Source organism: Neltuma alba, unplaced genomic scaffold, assembly GCF_004799145.2.
Source record: "Neltuma alba isolate B1F8T4 unplaced genomic scaffold, ASM479914v2 tig00004432_pilon, whole genome shotgun sequence".
In the NCBI taxonomy this organism is placed as follows: Eukaryota; Viridiplantae; Streptophyta; class Magnoliopsida; order Fabales; family Fabaceae; genus Neltuma; species Neltuma alba.
The window spans coordinates 1-23,014 of record NW_021633704.1 but is presented as its reverse complement, the minus strand read 5'-3'; the positions used below and the strand labels follow the sequence as shown (position 1 = coordinate 23,014).

Genomic DNA, 23,014 nt, shown 5'->3' with positions numbered 1-23,014 from the left:
CACTCTTACCTTATCAGAATCACTTTTTTAAAAAATCTATTCTTTCAAAATCTATTTTCTCCAGAATCTATTCTCCAGAAGCTATTCTGTAAACCATGGTTTTGTCTCATCCAAACACCCCCTCAGTGTAATGAGATTTTGTTGTTGTCGTGAATTTTTTTAACACGCGCGCATATTTGAACCCGTGCAATGTTGGGCGGGGGGTCAGGGAGTAGACTGGTTAGATATAAATAAACTTAAAAACATTTTTCAGAAATTCTAGAAGAGTTGGTCAAGAATAGAAGCAATTTGAAAGAGATTTTCCATGTTCTCATTGACAAAAACGGTGACATTTTTCTATCGGTCCAAGCATTTCGCTCACCAAAATTATGGAACGACACAACAGGACGGCTCCAAATTAGATCATCTCGTTCTGCCATGCTTCATATTTTTCCTTAACAAGACCCTATTAACTACTTTCACAAAACTAAGAAACTTAATTAAAAGGAATAAAATATCAAAAATATTTTTTAAAAACACCAATAGAAAAAAGGAAAAATCTCAACAAAAAAAAAATCATTGCTGAATTTTAAAATTCTAAATCAGGATTAGTTACTACACTCGTAAAAAAAAAAAGACTAAATGACAATATATTTTTATAGTAATTCCTGATTTGGAATTTTGAAATTCAATAGTAAATTTTTTGGGATTTTTTCTAGAAAAAATTATGTACTCATCCCTTTTGCCTTCAAGGGCATATGATAAAACTGATACTGTTATATAGATGTTCTCATTTCTCCTGAGGTGTCTTTGATTAGATTATGTACAGTGAAAATTACCAGATTTCTAACACACAAAACAAGATGCTGCAAGCAACTCCAACTCAAAAGGTACTAATAATAAAAAGACGTGGTAAAAGGTTTTCATTATAATGAGGCTGCATCTACATGACCATTATATAGCATGAAAATGGAGAAGGAGGACGCCAAAATAAAAAATAATTAAAAGACAAAAATGTGATTTTTTTTTCCCCTTCTCTTTTCAAGAATTGAATGAACAAAAATTCATGGCAAGCTACCCAAACTAAAGTATACCTATATATATGTAGTGGAGTTAATGCCTGTGAAGTGAAGCTTATAGCTTAAAAAGGTGGCCAGGGTCATCGATGATGGTTGCGCCTTCTTCTCATCAGTCTTTTCTGCCCCTTAAACGGATCGACCCAGTTTCTATCCTCAGCTACAGCTTGGTTCCATCGCTTTTTAAAGATTTCCAGTTCCCACGTTGACTGCCTTCGTATCTGCAAAGTCCCAGTGTTTAACGTTAAGCATAATTGTCGTCGACTGAAGAAGATACCCGAGGCTAAATCAAATTACTAAGAGTGGTATATAAGCCTCACCTCGCCTCGCGAATCGAGAGATGATGAGCTTTGTTTCTGATTATGAAGGACAATCAGCAAAAGATGAATGAAAGACCATGAAGTTGATGAAATAGTAAACAAGAGTACTAGAGAGAATCATCTAAAAAATTAAATGAAACCAAAAACTGTGTACCTTGATTAGCTTCCTAGAATCTGAACCCTGTGAAAAGAGAAGAAAAGAAACTATCATTTTGCAGAAAAACGCCATGACAATCAAGTTATCGAGGTACTTTTCTTCCTCTGTATTAATGGTTTACAGCAACCTGGTTGTGCTACCGAAAGAAATTAGAGGTGGGGAAAGAAGCAGAGTACCTTTGGGGTATCATGACCATCCCCACCCAAAGTTTGTATTCCCTTATGAACCACAAACACGCTATCAACAACTCCCACCTTTTTCGTGCGGTCACCCTGAAAAAATGACGTTTTTTTCAATCCTAATGATAGTCATGCAGCAAATGAAGCTAAGGGAAGCAGGAGAAATGTAGCAAACTGTAAATTAGTGCGGCTCATTTTTCAAACTTCATGTAATCATAGCAGCCCCTATCACAGAGAGAACTAGGAAGGAAAAGAAGTTTCCACATCGTCAGAAGCAATGAAACTTGTCCTAAAACTATGATTTTCTCACCTGTGCACAATATCCTAGCTTCATATCCATTCCCCATCCATGAACAAGGTCATTCTGGACAAAAGAACAATGATAATGATGATTTTGCAAAAATACCAAACAAAATTGATGTGTTTTTATCTGTTACCATGCGAAAGAAAATTTGAGCTCCTGAAAATTACAAAACTAAGTTTGGACTTGTTTACGATTTCAAGCAAATATCCAATTGAAAACAAACCAATATTTTTATTTTCCTGCAGAAATCAAATTATTGCCCCACATCTAAAAACTTAGATAAAAGCCTTTTGGCACCTTTGCAGACTTGGATTGATTCATATGATTAACTAATGAACTTGTGCGACTAAAAAAATACACAAGACATATTTTATCATAAGATAATGATTAAGTTTAAAAGCAATTGACTTGTCCCAAGCAAAAACATACAAAATTGATATGGACCGTGGGAATAATATTACCTGAATAAGATGCCAGGCACAATACCAAGCAGACCGAGAAAAAACAGGAGCCATACCTTCCACAAACCTATAAAAGTTGTGTTCAAAGTTTTGCTTCAATCACAATGTCATTATAGAATATGTAAATAGCCAAATACCACAATCTGTCATGAACCACCACATTATGAAATATGAACCAGAGAGGATCTCAGTTTTAAAGTGTTCTTGTTCTTTCTGATTCTTTTTCTGAAAGTATGAGATGAAGGAGAAAATAAACAGGACTGAACGCAAATATAGTGTATTCCAGGGTCATTTCTTCATCAAGGTACAGAACAAAGGTTTAAACCAATCTTTTCAAACCTATTCCGCATGATCATCCTCGACCAACAAATCAAAGGTAGGACAAACTTATCCGACATCAAGGTCTAACTTTCAAGGAAATGAGCCCCTCCAATTAACATGTAGCCTAGCATATTCAATGATGTGTTCGAGAGCACCAGTATCTCAAAGGTGAAATATCAATTTACATGGGGAAACAGAAAAATGAATATAAGATGTTTACCTTGACATATAATGGTATTATAATGAAGTGAAGTAATTTATGTCAACATGATAAAGCAGCAGAAGATGGACAGAACCACTCAACGATCTGGTTAGGATAACTGAATAGCTAAAATTAACTTCTCTAGAAAGTTCAAACTAACCACTTACCCTGTGCATGGTGGCCCTTCACTAGCATCTGAACACTTTGTACTGCCTCTGCGTTCATATACCCTTCTGCATGTATGCACAGTGCATACTTCAGTTTTTTTGTATTACAAGCATTGATTAGTATTTAAGATGCGCCCATCACTAGTCTCTAGCAACTAACCTATGAACTTTCTTGGTTCTTGCTCTAATGGTAATCCTATGATGTATCTCGGTTGAATTCGGGTCAAGAGCAGGTTGAGAAATTTCCAATCCTTCATCTTTTATAATTTCAAGGTATCTGCAAAAAATAAGACCAATATCAAATCTGTAGCTTTCATACAATGAGGTTTAATATAGATTCAACAAAATAGTATACGAAATGTTTTAACAATCTAATGAACTCCTTTCAGCAAACCAGAAGGTTGACTATCAACGTTATACAAATAATAAAAATTACATTTTCAAACACCCCCAAAAAAAAAAGTACAGGCTAAAACGTGTCAATATGTCAACAATAAGGTGCAAAAGAATCTGCCTGACCTGGAAGGGGAAAAATGCTCTACTCCTAAATCTTCATCCCAGAGAAAGATATAATCATAAATAGAAACTATATCCGGATGTAGAAATCTTTTAGCAAACCACCTGTAAAGGGACTCAAATATTACTACACAGTTAAACAGATAAACGATATAAGTATAGACACGAGTAAAATGTGCATACCCCATGTCATTAAGAAGAAAAATAAACATCTAAGGCAAGTGTTGTAAGAAAAACAGTAGTCTGCTATGACCAAGGACACAACAGCCTAAAGGATACATAATGTAACAACAATGACATGGCCAAGCCAAGGTCGTCCATTCAGGCAGTTCTAAAATACAGAATTCTTCATCCTTGATCACTGAGAATCCTTTAGCGTATCTAAAGCATCATATGGTTACATGATACTTTTTCAAGTTCAGAAGTGCTTCACAGTCAGAAAAGTGAAGACTGATTTCATTAAGGTAACAAGAGCCATAATATTCTCCCAATTTCTGATGCTTATATAGCCCGATCAGCTCATTCTAAGTCTAAGAGACGTTTTGAATTTCAAAAAATCTCTTCCATGGTATAGAACTAACATGCAATATGTGTTCCTGGTCCATTGAAAAAGTAGAGCAACCTCTCTCAGACTTCCACCGGCCATGTGATTCAAAATTAAAAGTTATGGAAAAGTGCAGTCATCAATGGTCATTCACATCCTTACCATTTTGTTTGGTTATGAGCAGCTATGTGTATAGCCTTGCTACTCCACTTGAGATCCCCCCATCCATTCACATTACCATCGTAATGGAACAAAATGATTGTAAAATTTTCTCGAAGAAACTGAAATCAATAAAATTAGATAAGTTATGCTAATGTAAATAATTTTGACCATCTTATGATTTGATACCATACCTTCTGCACCATTACATTGACATTCTGCTTTTGCTTGATACCGACGGGAATTGCCAGCAAGTTCCGGTTGGAGTAATCACTAACCTGCAATTCCATTATCACCATCAATTCACAAAATGATACATCATTCAGCTTAACTTATTTATTAGCTCAGGTGACATAGCCTGGGGATGCTGACCTTTGACCTAGAACTGCTTCTCGACCACAAAGGTCTTAACTCAAGATCTGAATTAGCCTGTCTGATACCTTGTGGCAAGCCTTTCAACTTTTCAGAAGCTGCATAATCCTGCACAATTACACAACATTTGCCACGTGAATACATCCAAGTAACACATGCCTCCAAATCGATAAAAAAATTTTACTGATGCAAGATGCATCACAAATTCTAAAAGAAATTATTGCATATCATTTTAAGCACATCAAGTCTCAAATTTGTGGGGCAAAAGAAAATCAGGGATCCAGTCCGGCAAGTAAAACTATAGTCAGAGTGTTTACCTCTGATTCTCCCCAAAGACTCCACTTTCTGTCTACCTGATAATAGATCATTTTAAAGAAAAAGGGCGAAAGATCAGCACAATCGGAACAAAAAATCTCATGTATCATTTTATTGTACAACACAAGACATAACTTGAGCCATGTGCCTACTTCAATCAAACGAAAAGTGGCTTCAAGTTAATCTAAAGCATGCTAGAAGCTAGAGGAGGGAAAATGTACAAACAACATCAAAGGTTTCCAAGCCGAGATACTTTGTTAGTAACATTATAACATTTTTAAAAGATTATAAGAGTTCGGTTTATCAGTTTTGGAACCGCTTGACACATTTTCTGATAAGAAGAAGACCGAAACCGTACGGGGATTTTCAAAATAAGGCATCAGAAAAATACACTTAAACATTTCAGACATTAGTTAAGACGTAAAATGATATCCAAAAGATTTCTCATGGCACGTACCTCTACTTCATGATATTGATACTTTGTAGTTCTATACACAATAAACAACATCACTGTACACAGAATTGCCATAAAAGGCAACTGTTTCATCTTTAAACTTGATTTTCCCTGCTGCAAAAAATATGCATGCACAAATGATAAAGTCAAAAACGTGTCTCCAGGATCCAAATTTTCTTGTGGAAATAGTCCATCAAATTTAAAATGATTGTAAGGCAGGAAGACCAACCCCATCAGACAAGCCACTCTTTTTTCTGGTCATCACCTCCATGATTTGATCGGCTTCATAGAAAACTGAATCTTTTATTTAGCCTTCATTACAAACTGCCGTAGTGGAGAGTATTAGATGCCAGTTCAAGACAAAGATCAACATATTTAATATTCCAATCAAATCATTGACAAAATATCTTCATGATACAAATCCCATGTGACCATGATCTGGTGTCAGATGCAGAATTTCAAAGAACATATCCTAATTTCAGTTGCATAAAACAGGACACAGGATTCTATTCAAGCGTCTCTTAAACCATTTAGCACCGAACTTTTCCTTCTTTGGCCAACTGGCACTGGACTGAACACATAGAATTTGCCAATTTCACCTTTAGTGCAGAAGATCAGGGATCAACACTAGGAATAGCGTGATATGATGCACGTGAAGTGCGTCAAGAAAGAAAAAATGAGAAAGCTTGGGGCTCGAGACAAAAAAGTCAGTGAAAACTAAAAACGTGCTTAAACGTATAGACAAAAACATCGAAAGCTTGCTTCGGATTGTTGAATCAGCACTCGCAATCGAAAGTAACAAAACTTGCAAATAAAATAACATTAAACCCCACCGGCCATCCAAACGAAACCACCAAATCAATTTCCAAGACCGGAATCAAATGCCTTGCGACATAAACACCAAAGAACAAGGAAACAGGCATGGCCGCAATGAATTCTCCGGACAACGGGAATCATTAAAAGAGAAGAGGGAAGAAAAGAGAAAGAAAGTAAAAAAGAAAGAAGTTGGCCACAAGATTTAACTAGACCTGAAATCTTCGGAATATAATCGATCACAAATAACTGTCACGAAAAACATGGAGTCTTGTATTTCACAGGAAGAAATCAAAGAACACGTAAACACCTTTTCAACCATTTGAATCAGATCTAACCACTCTCTGACTTCGTTACTCGTCATTTCAGCGAAGAGTAAAGTTTAACCCCCACGTAACAGTGACAAATAAAATCCTTCATTGACAGCTGTTCATTGATAAATTCAAACAACCATTTCTCAGGACTGAAAATTCACGACGTTTGGAACGGTTTTGAAATCCGGATGTTCTGTCACCCGGCATCTTGAAGGGAAAAAAGAAAAGACGGAAAAGGCAATGCCCACATAAAAGAGCCCAGAAAATTCTCATGGGTGCCCAAATAAAGGAAAAATATCAGAGGCATCAAAGATGAAGAAAGATCACACATTACATACCCCAGATAGACAAGGAAGCGTGGCAGCTGAACCCAGCAGGGAAAGAGAAAAACAGAGAGCTCGAACGATCCAAAACGATGGCGTCGCCGATTCGACCCGAAACACAAGTGTCAGAGAGAGTGAAACCAGAACGCAGAAACAAATTGACAGAGGATGATGGGGATGAGAAAGGCCCTCCTGTAAGGCTGAGTAAGAAAGAGTCCACAGAACGAAGGCGTCGGAAAAGCCACGTTTAAAGGGGAGGGAAAGAGAGAGAGACAGAGACTCTCAAGTGCATGCGTGGCTTTGCTACGGCTTTTGGGTTTACGGGTATATATTTTGGTTTACCGACGAGCGACCAATCACCAGTTCAATGACACCTACCCTTACCCTCTCTTGTACTCCTGTCCATTATCTGTAATCTGAAGATCAAAACTTTAATCTCTACTATTCGCAAGATCCATGCTTCGAGACCTTTTTATTAGGCAAACGACACAGTCGGCGTCTGCACCACTGAGGCACCGAGCCCTTCGTTTTGCTGATCCGGGCATTTCTTCTTCCCCTGACGCTTCCCCTTTTATCTAATCTTGCGTTACTCCTACAATAATACAAAGGATCTACCTTGATTCCCTTTCACCATAGATTTCCTTTTTTCTTTTTTTACACCCTTAGTTTAATTCCAATGTCTGTGGATCAAATGCACTTGTGTATTAATTAAGTGCGATTCACAGGACTAAAAGCTTGCCAAGTGAAGGTGACGACTTACAGCTCCGTGTTTGAAATCCAGCAGAGATTTTCAACGAAGTATTGGACACGAAATGGAACGATTCAAATTTCAATTCAGAGCACAACTTGCGATTGTGAAATGGGGTTTATGGAGAAACAGAGTATTGCTAAACACGTTAGCAGATTCAATAAAGGCTTCCCAGAACATAGTGCTTTCTCGCGTTTAGTATTTTATAGCACAACCGGTAGTCAATATCGTTCATAATATATTGCGCTAATAATTTGCACGCGCTTTAGTTGAGATTGAGATTCATTTATACTGACTCAAATGCAGAAGTATTTTAAAGTATAAACCCAAATCAGGAATGAAATAGTGTCAATAATATCAATTTATTAATATAAAAAAGGTAATTTTGAATAATCATTAACATGTTAATTGTAAATGGCAAATGTGGAACAAAAACAGAACTATGCCGAAACGTTCATGGAAAAGTAAAAGAAAGGGGAAGCAAATTCGATTCTTGGTTTGGCCAAGTTGGATGGATGCTATGAGGGAGGGCCCCGCGTGGAGATAAATGGGGGAATTATTTATTCTAAGGCGAAAATGGCCGCCACCAGGAGATTGAAAGCCACGAAGAAGACGGTGACCCCAACCTAAAGTGCCCTTAAGAATCATCATCAGGCCAGACAAATTACAATGGATCCCACCGGCAGCGTCTCATTCAAGGTTTGCTACCGTGAAATATTATTTTAATTTTTTAAAATATGTTAATTATAAAATTATTTTGAGATATTCTGAAAATGCTTCTGAAAAGGGGGAAAGGCTTGAGCTATCTTATTTTTTTTCCAAAAAAAAAAGTTTTATAGTTACCTATTATTGCTAAAGTAAAATATTTACTTTGGTTTTGAATGTGTATGACACGTTTGAACTATATATGATTGAATTATTATTACTATTGATTCTTTATTCTATGTTTAGGATTTTAGCTCAGAGTGAGATTCTCTTTAGATTTCCCACTGCTTGAAATTTACCTGATTAAACAAAAAGAATCCTGGGCTAAAAATGTCTTCTTCTTCTTTTTTTGACCTTGCTAAAAATGTCAATTGGGACAACGGTTATTTGTGTTTTTATTACTTTGTTGAAAATATTGGCACAAAGGCTATTGACTATAGAAATACATTAATTAGACATGTAATGCCGTATTTTGACAAAAATGAATGCCCAGTGAGTCTCCATGACCATCCTATTCGTGTTTTGTAAGGAATTTGGAGTGAGTCATTGTTGAAAATTCGTAATTAATGATGAGTCATTGTTGAAAATTTATAATTAATGTGACATTTTATAAGTCTCATACACACACATACACACATAAATAGATCACAATTAAAAAAAAAACGCAATTAAGATGGGAGTGCGGGAATCAAAATTTATGATCGGCATATTATCTTATTGGATTTGTTCTATCTTAAAGTTGAATGTTTGGTAGAATATTAGCAGATTAAATAATTCCATCCTATGATGGATTAAGTTTTCCCTTTCTTTGGTCAATAATAGTTGATTCAATTGGTAAAGAATCGACTGATAACTTATAATATCGTGAATTCACGTCTTGCTATCGATGTAAGGATCTTGTTAATGGGCGATTTGTAAGTATCTTTACAAATGCTTTCTAGGTAGGACCTGACTCTAATAAATCCTCAAGAACTTTTGCATATAAAAAAAAAAGTTCCCTCTTTCTTTCTTTAATCGCATTGTTAACAATTCCACAGAAAAGCTTTGATGCCACAAAATGAATTAATCACACGTTACCTACCCCAACCTCATTATTAAGTCTTGGTACTCTATAATCTTTATCTATTTATATATATATATATATAATATTTTGTGCTTACTAATTATTTCTCATACCCAATCGAGTGTTCATTGCCCTAAGCAGAGTTGCCTCTTGCGTTTAACTTTTCAAATTCTCAATTTTTTGGGTTAAGTACGTACTCGTTAGAGTCGTTACATAACAGTCAAATTTGGCGTCTTTTGGGTAAACAAAGTAATTAATATTAACACAAGATATGTGAGTAGTTTGTCGCAATTAGGAGCTTTCAATGCGTAATTATAAAGAATTCACATTCGTCATGTGAATGAGTAAATGATCATACATGCACCCGACCTTATGTTTTAAAAACACTTTAATGATCAACATTAAATGCCATCATGGAATCCAAGTCATTCTCTCTATTTCTTTCTTATTTCTTTTTAATGTGGGCTTTATTACTTTAAAAAAAACCAAATTAATAATCCAAAAGGCAAACTTTTAGCTCATGATGATCATGATTGTTAGGATAGTTGTTAAAAATTTGTTAATACCATACCATACTATACTCATCAGTATTTCTTTGAAGCTGTGCCCATCGATATCTGCATATTCATCATTTAAACAACTTAAAAATCATATAAAAGCATATATAATACTGTATTTGGTTTCTTGCTATAATTGGAATAATAATTTTTTTTTTAAAAAAAAAGAGGAACAATGAGCTGAATATGATATTACCTCAAAAATTAAACAACTGGGTGGGAAAAACACATGCATGTAATTTTTTTTTCCCAACACGCATGCAGGTAATAATATGTACTTTGAATTATGTTTATTATTAGATTGAACAAAAAAATGGCGCTTATTATATATATATATATATATATATATATGTGATGATTAATAATATGGGAAAGAAGGCAGATGTGGTTAATTAATATACTCCTCTGGTCCTTAATATAAGACCCATTTAACTAATTTGATTAGATTAAGGAAGTTAGGTAAGTTAGTTAATTATAAGAAATGTGACACATTTTTCCCAAAACACCATAATCATCTTTCTTAATACCCCCTCTTCCTCTTTTACTTAGTTATGGTTGAGGAGTATCTGTAGGGATAATTTAGAGAAAATTGATAAATATGAAAAATGAGTCCTATATTTAAGACTAAAACTAACTCAACAATTGGGTTTTATATTAAAGACCGGAGGAGTATTATATAATTTGTGCAGGCACATGAGATACTAATTAAAGAACACTGTAGTCTGTAGCAACTCTGGCTATCTTTGTTGTTATATCATTTATATATGGAACACAAGGGGCGTTGGTAAGCTAAAACACAAATATATTTTAGCTATGTTTAGGTATTCAAGATAAATATACTAAGAATAAATTTAAATAAGAGTGAATTAGATAATATTTAATTAATGGCTTCGTTAAATGTGATGGGAGCATTTAATATAATAGTGGATGCGAAAGCCAAGTGGCACTGTCAAGCTCGGGAACGAGAGTCTTCCTTTTTTTCTTTTTTTTTGAATTACGTGATTTGCTAATATTAGTAAATTAGATGATTTTTTGTCAAAATTTTAAATTCATAGGTGGACAATGGTGTATGGTAGATGGACACGAGGGTCAATGCATTGGCAAAAAGGTCAAGGGGGAGACAAGTGTCCAAGTGAGGAGTGGGTCCCACCCATCTTAAAAAAATGGCCACCCCATTTCAGTCGCCACCCTCATCCCCTCTTATCCATTCTCAACTCACACGCCATCCATTGGCTTAATCTCCCTCCAGCAATCAATCCTTCAATAATTGGTATACTCCTATTATTTGTCCACTTAGATTTTTGTTGAGATAGCATCTATTTTAGTTTATCATGTTGCTCTTTCCTGTTCTGCATATAAAACACTTTCAGCCGTAAATTAAGAAAAAGTGATTAATTATATGCTCATATAATTTTTAGTCCTAAAATTTGAGTTTATTTTAGTATTAAAATATGTTAAAGTGTCATAAACAGTGATAAAATAGTGATGGGAACTTACTAAATGATACCTAATCGAATCTTGTTCACCCACCAACTATTTCTTTCTTGTTTCTTTTCAAAACTGTTCACCACGATGTATTTTGAGAACTCATCATCCTATATGTAACTGTTCTTTATGTTATATTACTATTTTGAAGACCTATTTTTTTTATTATCCACGTAAAAACTAGTTAGGTGTCATCTGTTGAGTCCATATCTCTATTTTTAATATCATTTATAACACTTAAACAGAGACTTTAACATTTTTGCACCTCCAAGTACTAGCATTTTAAGATGAATTAAATTTTATGGACTAAAATCCTCAAATTTTAGATTCAACTTAATTTATTATATAAACCCTTAATTTATATAAACTCTTAATTTGTTAGACAAGTTCGAAATTGATTTTTTTCTTTTCAATTTCACTATTTGCATGTCGCGGGGCAATGAGGGGAATGACAATATAAACATTCAATGAAGATTAGAAAGATGTGAAACATATCATTAGTCAGATTATGTCTGCACGATGAGGTGGGAAAAATTAATCCGAGGAAAGAGCGAGAGAATAGTTTAAAAAAAAAAAAAAAAGACATCCCAGATGGTTAATTATTTAATTACCGTAGCTTATGACTACTATATGATCATTAATACCTAATTTTCTTTCTACTGTCCTGATGAAATCACAAGAGAGGCGTCGTTTTAAGAATTTATGTTCAATGGTTGGGTGACTAAATATATGATCGTGATAGCTAATAAGAGCCTTCCAATCAAAGTAATTAAACTTTGACTATTCACAGTTAATAGTAAACACAATCTGGTGGATCTTCAACTGCCACCACTGAACACGGGTCGTGGCATCTAATCACTCCAGTCAAGATAAGAATCTTCCAAAATAACAAGTATAATTATCGCCTGAGTATATTGCAAGTTATTTCATTTTATATATATATGTTTTAGTTTAGGTGAATATTTAGAAGGGAGAATTACAATTAAATCCCATACAAAAGAAATAACTACTAAAAGGTCTAATAACAACTTAAAGCAATTTGTAATGATAAGTTCTAGAGTGGAAAATAACAATCTCTGAGATTTATTTTGTAATTTTTTTTTTACATGGAACCTCATTGTAATTCTCCTTATATTTGGAATTGCTTCTGGCCGAAACAAACGTATTTAGAACTTTGATCCAATTTGGTGGATTTCTAATTCTCAGCTCATCAAAAATCTCTTTAACTGGGCAAGTAATAACAAGAAAATACATAAAAGTGAGCTTCACGCCACAACTAATTTAACACAAGATTTTAAAAGTATTTTCACTTACATATCTCTTATTAAATCAGATTTTATTTGATGTGGAACTTCTCCGTTTTCCCAATATTGAATTAAGTTTACTTACACTTAACATCCCTCTAATATATACCAGATTTTGTAAGAAAACACATAAGGCATTCATCTTCATAAAGTTACACATCAATTTTGTCTTGAACTCTATTCATTTGATTTCTTAAAATTTGGATTTTGATTTTTTTTTTCTAGATCTTTATGTTCACTTAAGATCTTTATGATGACCGATTTTAAATTAATCGTGCAGGGTCAAAGTTCTAGTTTTGATAAGCATAATTAGGAGAAACAAAATCTTGTGAATATATGAGTAACTGACCATTCTGACACACCCTCCAATTATTAGTTAACCTAAAACTCGGTTTAAATAAAAGTTTAGAGGGGGAGATGAAGAAAGAAGAACATGAAATCCATACGTGACTTGACAATTGACTTGCCAAAGAAGAGATGTTATTTACATGTGTGTGTCTATATATATATAGTTAATACCATTGTTAATTTCTAAAAGTTCACTTCATTTTAGTTTACTTAAAATAAAAAAAACTCCAGAAACAGTGTTTTTTTGGGCCTTAAAACCTTATTTTCCAAACAGATTCAAATTGTTGATTGATCGCCAGGGATAAATTAGAATCAGTAGTTTATTATCTAATAGATTTCTCAACAAAATTTCAAGGACTAGGACTAAAATATGGTCAATTATTAGAAACTAAAAATGATATTAAATCATATATATAACATTTATAAAATGAGATGTTAGGTTTAGGTTGGTGAACCTTCTGTAACCGCAATTGAATTTTTCTCTTGAGTGGACCTAATAATTGTGACTTGAAAGTTATTCATGAAAAGTAAGGGATCAGCTCCACTTCCTCCAATTGTGGGAGTTACCTTATTTTTGGTCCATTTGATTCTCCTATCGTCTCGTATTGCTAATGGAGCAAGTTTTGGCACTCTTTTGCAACTTTCATTATTATTATATTCTCCGATTTTGCTCACACCTAAATCTTCTGCACAAATAATGTTTTTAGCCATTTTTATCATACACACGTGTCCCTTTCCTTTCCTTTCGTGCAGTCATTTCCCATTACATTTTGTGTGTGTGTGTGTGTGTGAGAACAAGAAATGATTGCTTGCTGTGGAGGGAACCATGTATCTTATGTTCTTATTCTTAGAATGGTTACTTCAAGTCCAGCAAAAGAAATTTCCTCCCTAACAATTTAATCTTTTTTTTTTCTTTAACATTTCTATATATCAGTATAAAAATATAATATTTTCCATTGTTATTTTATTTTTTTTGAGATGTTTATTAAATAAAAACACAATACATATCAAAAAGAAATTTGAATTTCAGATACTTATTAATTTTTTAGAAATAATAGATATATAAAATGTGTAAAAATGGATTAAATAAATTTTAAACGAAAGAAAATGATACAAAAATTTTAATTACCTTCTGGACTGCAAAATTAAATTTACGGGAAAATTCTACAAGAAACTTATAGATATTTGGGCTTGAGGTCCAAGCCCATGTTATTTCCATTACTTAAACACTCTGCAGTTCACACTATAGTCCAGCAAATCAACAATTGGCCCAATGTAAATGGGCTAGGTAACTCCGGAAAGCCGAAAACAAAAGATACTCTTAAGTCTCGTGTGCAATAATTAATTGATTACAACATAGAAAAATTGTATTTTAAAAAAGGGATATGATCTCTTTATATTTTTATTATTTAATATTTAATATATGTAATAACAAGTATTATTCTTTATGTTTTAGAAAGCACATGAAATATTTTTGTTATTTATAAAATATATTGTTTATCTTATTTCCTCCGTTTTTTCAAAGGAAGCTTCAAAATCTGAAGTTTTGTTGCATTAGAAACTTATCATTTTGCAATTTGATTTAAATAGTCTAAATTCGATTAAAATACCCTAAAAAATTTTCAAAGTATAAAATTAAGTAAATTTGAGAAAAAAATGGTGCGGTATTGATCATAACCAGCTAGTAATTAGTACAAGTTTGTTGACAATTGACATTTATATATCCCAAAAAGAAAAAAAAGAATAGAAATTTTTGTACGAAGATGACCTTGGAATTTGGAAGGTCTGTGATCATTAACCAAACCCTAATCATCAATTAACTCTCGCTCTTTCCATTCCGTTCACAATCAAAGATGAATTACAAATTAGTTTACATGTCAATTTCGTATCAATAATGTGTGATGCTGCAATCTTTCTATTATTTCTTGGTCTTATTACACTCCTTGGAGAAGCATTATTAATATTCTCAGCACATACTTTTTCAGAGACCTTATGATGATTATACTTTTGGGTCGCTACGGATGATGATTTGATCGTAAAATCTTGAAGATCGAGTGAGTTACTGAGTTTCTGGGTTACAAGGTCTCTGAGAATTAGGGCAGATTGGTACTCACCAGTGGTCTTGGGGTAGAAGACAAGAGCATTGTTGGTGAGAACAAGTAGGTCTACGAAAAGCTCCGTTCTTGATTTTATGGTTCTGGTGCTGATTCTGTATCTTATGGCATCCAAATCCATGTGCCTCCTGATCATCTTCTCGTACCTGCGTGTCTTCTGTTTCAGAGATTCATTCATCAGTCCGAGGATGTCAGTATAGAGTATGTTTCACGGTGAAATTAAAAATGATCAAACAGAAACATATGAACATGTAAGATTGATTCAGTACTTGAACTGAACACACACACACACACACCTGACTATACAAGCGATGTTTAAAAACAGAAGCACTTTATTTTCCATGATAGAGTCGAAAATGGCGAGCAAGCATTCCATTTCGTCGTTAAACTTTGATTATTACAGTTGTTGCTGGTTGAAAATTCTTCAAAACCAGACACGACATCATCATAGTCATCTGATGAAGTTGTGTCCGACAAAAACTCACTGTCCCTCACACTGCCAAGTGTGAGTGAACTTGAGCTGCTGTAGTTTCTGCTATAATCCTTCCTCTTCCTCTTCCCACTCCTCGTCTTCAGATTACTCCATTGAAATTGGCCTACGTTGGCAGAACAATAACATGCCGACAAGTCTGCTGCACTATTTGAAGCTTTCTCGTACTCATGACAACAGCCTGCAACTCCAGCAGGCTTCGTCTCTAACATGATCCTTGATTCTCAGCCTCAGGAGAGAAGTTTTCTGTGTTTCTGTGCGTGAAACTCCCAGAAGATAACTCATGATCTTTTGGTATCGTCTCTTCTGTGCAATAATTATTATTATTATTTTGCCCACCGCAAGAACTATCGCTTTCTTTCTTGTTGGTCTCAGGCTTGAGGGATTTAATTTTTGATTCCAGAAAGCTGAAAATTAAGATGTTTTAATTTTTTTTCCTTTTAATGAAGACAGATCATCCTCAATCATGTGTGTGTGTGTGTGTTGCTGTAGAATTAATATTCATAAAATATATTAAGATATGCATCAATGTTTTAATATATAGTAAGAGCTCTAGTAAAATTACTGAGGTTTTTGTAATGAAATATATAAAATCATGAAGCTTTCCGAAGAGTTTGATGTCATATAAAACTGACCCAATTGAATTTTCAGAGAGTTCCAAAGCTCTCTTCAACTCTGCTACTCTTTTCTTTGTAAGCTCCTCAAACCAAGTCCTTCAAGTTCGTACGATTTATCACAATAATAGAAATTAGATACAATATATATATATTTGATTTATATATGCTAGATATGTATTGAATATATATTTTTTGCCTGATAGATATGTATTATATACATATGTCTATATGTTACCGAATTATGAATTTGATTTATCATTGGAAATAATTTAACATTGGTTGGGTCTCATGATCTTCCTTTAACACATTGTCAATTATACATGAGAGTAGTAATTCACCTTTTTAAATTATCAAATAATTTTCTACAACGCCCAATTGCGAAAAGTAAGCATAAACACAAATACGCATGTATGTATAGATATGTATGAATGAAGGTATAAATTATACTTACGAGCAAGCCGCAGAATATTGCTCTTTTAAATCTTCATACTTAGCCTTACAAACCTGCGAAGAATTACAATGTATTTATTAAAATATATTATTTTATAGTTTTTGTGGAAGATCATTTTCATGGAATTAAGTTGACTCTATGTTTTCTAAAATTAGGGACAAGTTTTGCACGTTAATAGAAATTATTAAGTAATCCTATGTAATTAAATCTAAAATTAAAATAGTATGATTATAATATTATATTACTTCTAATGTATATTTTCTTTATATTGGTGTTCCTTAATATTAAAAAAATAGAAGCAGTTAAGACTCAAAAGCAAAAACTAGGGGGGAAAAAGACGTAAAATTTCTCTTTTGAATTAATAAGTTGACAAATCAGATGTGAGATTTTGTAATCTTTTTGGAGGTTTTGTTGTTACCTGAGGAGTAAAAACGTAAGAGGGAGTTCGAGTTTGGAGTTCTGAAGCAACGATGTGCCAATTTTGAGTTCCATGACGAAGAACTGCTCCACCCAACAATAGCTCTTCCCACGTATTCCATCTTCCTATCTTCATCATCGTCTCTTTATATATATATATATATATATAGAGAGAGAGAGAGAGAGGGAGGGAGGGGGGGGATGCTGCTTCTGTTTGTGTATGCGTAAATGTGTGTGTACAAGTCTGATGCAAAAAAATAGTGCGTCCTTAAATATTTATGTTAGGGTTTGCGTGAGAAGACGAGGGATTTGTTAGAAAAAAAAAAAGATTATAAAAGATTGGTGATTTGATTTCTAATATCTTTTTTGTTGTTGTTGCGAACATTCGATTTCTAATATCATATCAAGTATAGATAAATATATATCCCCTTCGTCTATTTTTATTGTATTGTATTGTATGTTCCCTCTTAGCGGGGGATGAAATTCAAAATTTAAACATCCGATTTCTATGATATTACGTTTTATGGGAATTTTTAGCATTATTATCTCTGCAATAATATATATAATAATGATCCGACATATAAATTTTTATTTTCCCAAGAAACTAAAAGATTTAAAATTTTATTAATAGATATATCTTGTAAATATAAAATTTTATCTATCATGAGATCTGTTAAAATTCGTAATATCTTATCATTCCAAGATATCTAGATATAAATAAAATCAATAGTTACCCCATATATTAATAACCCTAAAAGTTTGGCGATATAAATAGTTTAGAGCTGTGATGCGCGCGCACATACACAACCTTTTTTTGTTAAAAAAATAAAAGTAGAGTATTTTTGGATAAAGTAAATTCGGCTGCTATGTTAGGAATTAGGACACCAACACAAAATTTGCAATTGTTCATAAATAATGTAGCAATTATGAAGTTGGGCAAGACCATCAAGTTAACAATCATGAAGATATTTACTTTAAAAAAATTGGAAACAACTGGCTCGAAAAAGGTAATTGGAAACAACAATAGCCAATAGTTATCATTTCTCATAATTCTTGTCATTGTCATAAATCCGTAAAAAATATTAGTTTTCTCCCCCTAAAATGCTAGATATATATCTGGCTTCACATTTAATTTTTATTTATTATCATATTAAACTTCATACATCGTAACCTTAACAGTAATATAGAAGATCAAGTATTTAATATTTACACTGTTGTATAACTAATTTGGGAAAGGGATCTCCATTCCCTTCAGTCACATTTATTAGCCGAGAAACCACAGTCAAAGCAAAATCGTAATAACAGCAATTTCTTGAATTCAAACTCCAACAAAAATCAGAACTGAATCAGTTTAAACAGAAGAACTGATAATTCATTTCATTGATCATCAAGAATACATACAAATTTCTAAGGCTTCTGCTATTGCATCTACATGAACCTGACTGGTACATTTGTTGGTAAGGATTCAACCCACACTTGACTAAACAATGAAGGATCGGAACTAGTTTTTTTAAAAAAAATCTAAAGAAAAAGGAAGAGAGAGAGAGAGAGAGATACGTACAAACAGATATACCCTTGAAAAGCTGAGGAAAGATGCTGCCATTTTCAGACGTCCATAAGATATATGAGATATGTCTCGTTCAGCTCTTTTTATAACAAGACGGCGCTCTGCTGAGGACAAAGCCAAAGATGACAGCTACAGGCACAATTCAAGCCAAATTGTTTTGGTTGTGACTTGTGAGTACAGAAAAATAACACATACAGGTTTCATGTTTTGTCTATGTAATCCTGCGCTCCCAAAGAGTAATGCGCCAAGTGGCACTTCATGAATTAGCTGACGTTTCATCAAGTCCAAATCTTCAGGATTGTTGAAGAACTAAATTTAACTCCTGGGCAGACCTAGCCAACAAACCACCTCTCCTGCAGCAGAAATCAGATCATTTGTAATTCCTGGCGAACATCATTTTACAGGAATTTTTAGAGTAAAATGCATCCAATTCCAAAACCGAAAAGGATAGAAGGTTATACTTGATGTATAAAAAGAAACAGACTGAAAGATTGAGATACCGGTTTACTTAAATAAAACTGAGGGATTAAGGATTGACCATTGACGAGGATCATGGGCAATACAGCCGTACTATGCTAACCTTTTTCCAACACAGTAATTTCATTTTCATAGTCATACAGTTCTTATAAAACAACACGTTCAACCTTTTAAGGGAGTGTTTGGAAGCACCCAAAAGTGCTTCTCAAAAACACTTTTCCAAAACGAGACAAACTCTACATATTTACTTCGTACACCGTGAAAGCACTTTTAACAACTCCATCCAAACCCCCCTAAGTTATGAAGTAAAAAGTGGCAAGGACTTTCAATTCATTCTTTATTGGAACTCTTGGTCTGGAGCATTGCTTTTAGTGCACAAATCGGTAGCCCTAAAGGCTGCGCGATTACCTTATTAGCAGCGGAAGAATCTTTTGGATCTTTTGTAGTTGCATAAAGCACTGGTTGCAGTATTCCCGTCTGCCCTCAAGATTCCATGTGGAAAAAGTGAACCTCATCAAGTTAGTTTTATTCACAAGTAACAAAAGGAGACAATAAAAAGTGTGTGGAGATCAAAGGAAAGCACCTCTGCTCTGCATGCAGATCAACCCCAACAGAGGGAGGTGCTCTAATAGTTGAGTGTATTGTTGGTCCAAAAACTGATACAAGCTTCAATTGCAAATCTAGTGACAACTTTACATGCCTGCACAATCGAAAAATCAAGAAACCATATCTTGCTGAGATTTAAAGGAAAGGGACGCTCCTATTAATTTCATTGCTGAGTTTCTAAATGAAACTATAATCAGCCATATATAGCAAAAGTTTTGCTTAGATATATACACTCCTATTACGGGATCAAGGTCCACAAATGGGGTCACACAAGAGTTCCCAATTCCTCCATATTGTGAAACCTATCATGGAGAGTTTTCCTGCCACTATATTTATAATGAATTACCTTTCTATCTTGCTGTCCAGCAATCCTATGAGCACAGGAAACAAACAAGTAAACAACTCTAAGGAGAGAAGGTCTGTCTTCTCCGCAAGAACACTAATAACATCTGCTTGCACCTGCATAGGGATTCAGAAGGAATATATGTGCAAGGAGGAACCATCAACTCATAGTTAGAAGCAACAAATATGGAAAAGGCAACAAGAAATTGTAACACATACAATTCAAGATACTTACAGATTGGTCTGGCAGCTTCCTCAGAGCATTGATTGCACCCTTAATATCATTCCGCTCCCAAAAATGTCGCACCACCTGCAAATGCACGTTAGAACCACTCACTGATTATAAGCCCAGAATGTCTTCAAGTCTATTATTCTTTCTTTTCAGACCCAACAAAAAAAAGGTCTATTATTCTTTCTTTGCTCCTGTAATGAAGCTTGTCAAACATATAAAACCATAAAAGCATACTGCTGAATACTGTTGTTCCAAGGCCAATGTTAATGCAGCCAGACAACAACCACAAATTGTACAGTAAACTACTATGCGAATAATAATTGTTAACACAAGCATGCAGCTAAAGTTACCTGTACTTTTGTCAGACGTGAGCGAAGATTACTTAAAGTTAGATCATGAGTTCGCATAAGACCCTCAATGATTTCTCCTTCATTTGCAGAGTTCAAATCCCTTTCAGAAATTTGAGGCTCAACTTTCTGACAAAATCGCACAAGATTAATTTGACTGAACTCAACTAATTCAACTTTCTTAAATTTCATGAAGTTTATTTCATGCGGTGAAAGAGTTTTACCGTGATCAAATGAGAGTTATCAACCTCACATGTGGCAGGCATGGAGAGTGTAATTTTTGGATCTTCACTGATGTGTATTCTTTCCCTGCTTTCACTCATCATGTTGGGGGAGGGATTACTTTGACCATCATTGGCATTATTAACTATTTCCCTCGTTTCACATTTGGTAGTGAGGGATGAGTTAGTTTGATCTTTGTTGTTGGGAGTTCTATCTTTTCTTTCAAACCTCTCAACCAGAGAACGGGTCCTTCCTCGCACTACGGCAACTGCCAGAAGCAAAATTTAATATTATACCTTCAGTGGTCATTCTAACATACAAAGCCACATTAGTAAGAGATGGCAAACCTCCATTGACATATTTAACTGGACTAATCTCCTCATTGCAAGGGATGGACTCATTACCTGAATAAAAAGAGAAAATTACTTCCAAGAGTAAAACCAAAAAAAAAAACAAGTAATCAGCCAGAGTATACAGGTCATACTTGTGACTTGTGAGTTGGCTTATACATGGCATCTCAGCTTTCTTTTTAAAATTTTTCAACAGAAAATTGAAGCCAGCCACAAGAAACAAATATCACCATATCAGGGTAGCAACTCACTAAAAAATATTTTTCTATTTTTATTAAATATTAATAATTATTTAATTAACGTTATTATTTTATTGATTATCAATTAATAAAATAAAATATTTCATAGAAATTATAGATTAGTAGAAAAAAATTCATAGAAATTAGAAAGAAAATAAAGCTCGGGTCATGGTAATAACCAGTTATCAAATTAACAAGAGAATAGTTTTAGACAATTATGTCATGTAACAATAAACTTACGATGTGTATGTGTGTAGGAAGAGAGAAGTAAATAGGATAAGGTAAGATAATAATGACATGGATAGGAGCAGTCGACCTGTTCTAATGTAATACCAAGAACTTACGTGAATCCTGTTCAGAGAGTTTGTGTGGAGAAAAAGCCTTGTCAAATTTGTCTGCTACGCTCTTGATAGGATATTTGTCTTCACAAGAATCTTTGACTTCATCTTTAGATCGCAGCTTGTTAAGATCTTCTACATTGTCTAATTTACTTGTCGTATTCTCAAAAGTTCCAGAACCCACATCTGTTGAAATTTTTCTGCATCACTTATTCCAGTAGATGCTCTCCGTATATGAGTCGGCTTGAGTAGCATCCCAGGTTTTGTCCTTGAAAAATTGATAGCTTCTTTCCCAGTTTTAGCTGGGTCATTACCACCAGAAATGTCCCGAGGTACAATGTTTGGCACAAAGAAAGACTTCCTATGTGCTTGTTCATTTGATTTTGTGTGAACTCCAGTTGTAGGACTCTGCTTCAGCATTCCCAAATTACAAATTTCCTTGGAATCTTCCATGAGATCAACTTTTGGAGAATTGGAAGAGGCCGATCTCTGTAAGGAAACAGGTTTCCCTCCAGAAGCTTAACGAGGAAGAAAAGAATTTTATTAGATCAAGAATTTGGAATGTATTGAGAATTAAGAATTACAAATAACTGGGATCTGCATTCATCATGCCAAATCCTTCGTGAATGCTAGTGAGTAAATTAACTTCCAACTTAAGTCTCTAGATAGTTATAAGTAGAATCCTTCACCCAAATAAAAAGATTTGATACAATGAAAGCAGCATCTTATAAATTCATCTGTTAGGTGATCAGGATGTAAAAAACCATATTTTGCAAGTAAAATTTCTAACAAAACCAAATATTATATCAAATTATTCCTTCAACAAACCTTAAAACATGCAGGGATGCAGTTCGTACACGGCATCAAGATAAAATAGGTAATTTTGAAGTATCAGAAGATTAATACAAGTTGGTTTATCAAATAGAAAGATAAGGGGGAAAAGGAAAGGCAGAAGGAGTTTAAAAGTGTGACTTAGGGAAGACAAAATATAGGCAACTTACAATCGATATATATGTTCT

The 23,014-nt window shown here is 34.0% G+C and overlaps 1 protein-coding gene and 1 pseudogene across 3 annotated transcripts; both read right to left on the bottom strand.

Moving 5' to 3' along the window:
- Window positions 1–870: 870 nt before the first annotated feature.
- On the bottom strand, window positions 871–7,384 carry LOC114744705 (uncharacterized). 3 transcript variants are annotated; one of them, XM_028932876.1, is made up of 16 exons: window positions 7,361–7,384; window positions 5,756–5,850; window positions 5,530–5,640; window positions 5,075–5,110; window positions 4,758–4,865; window positions 4,580–4,663; window positions 4,389–4,507; window positions 3,686–3,787; window positions 3,327–3,443; window positions 3,167–3,232; window positions 2,477–2,543; window positions 2,022–2,075; window positions 1,709–1,804; window positions 1,530–1,556; window positions 1,376–1,411; window positions 871–1,276 (listed from the first exon to the last, which is right to left on the bottom strand). In XM_028932876.1, exons 2-16 carry the CDS (start codon window positions 5,795–5,797, stop codon window positions 1,139–1,141), a joined length of 1,203 nt encoding a protein of 400 aa, XP_028788709.1. In that variant the 5' UTR covers window positions 5,798–5,850; window positions 7,361–7,384; the 3' UTR covers window positions 871–1,138. The 3 variants fall into 3 exon arrangements, with proteins under 3 accessions (XP_028788709.1, XP_028788708.1, XP_028788710.1); XM_028932875.1 differs by lacking the exon at window positions 7,361–7,384 and adding an exon at window positions 6,992–7,354; XM_028932877.1 differs by lacking the exon at window positions 7,361–7,384 and adding an exon at window positions 6,992–7,354 and having other exon boundaries at window positions 5,530–5,637.
- Window positions 7,385–18,625: 11,241 nt separating this feature from the next.
- LOC114744707 (katanin p80 WD40 repeat-containing subunit B1 homolog) lies at window positions 18,626–23,009 on the bottom strand (annotated as a pseudogene).
- Window positions 23,010–23,014: the final 5 nt, after the last annotated feature.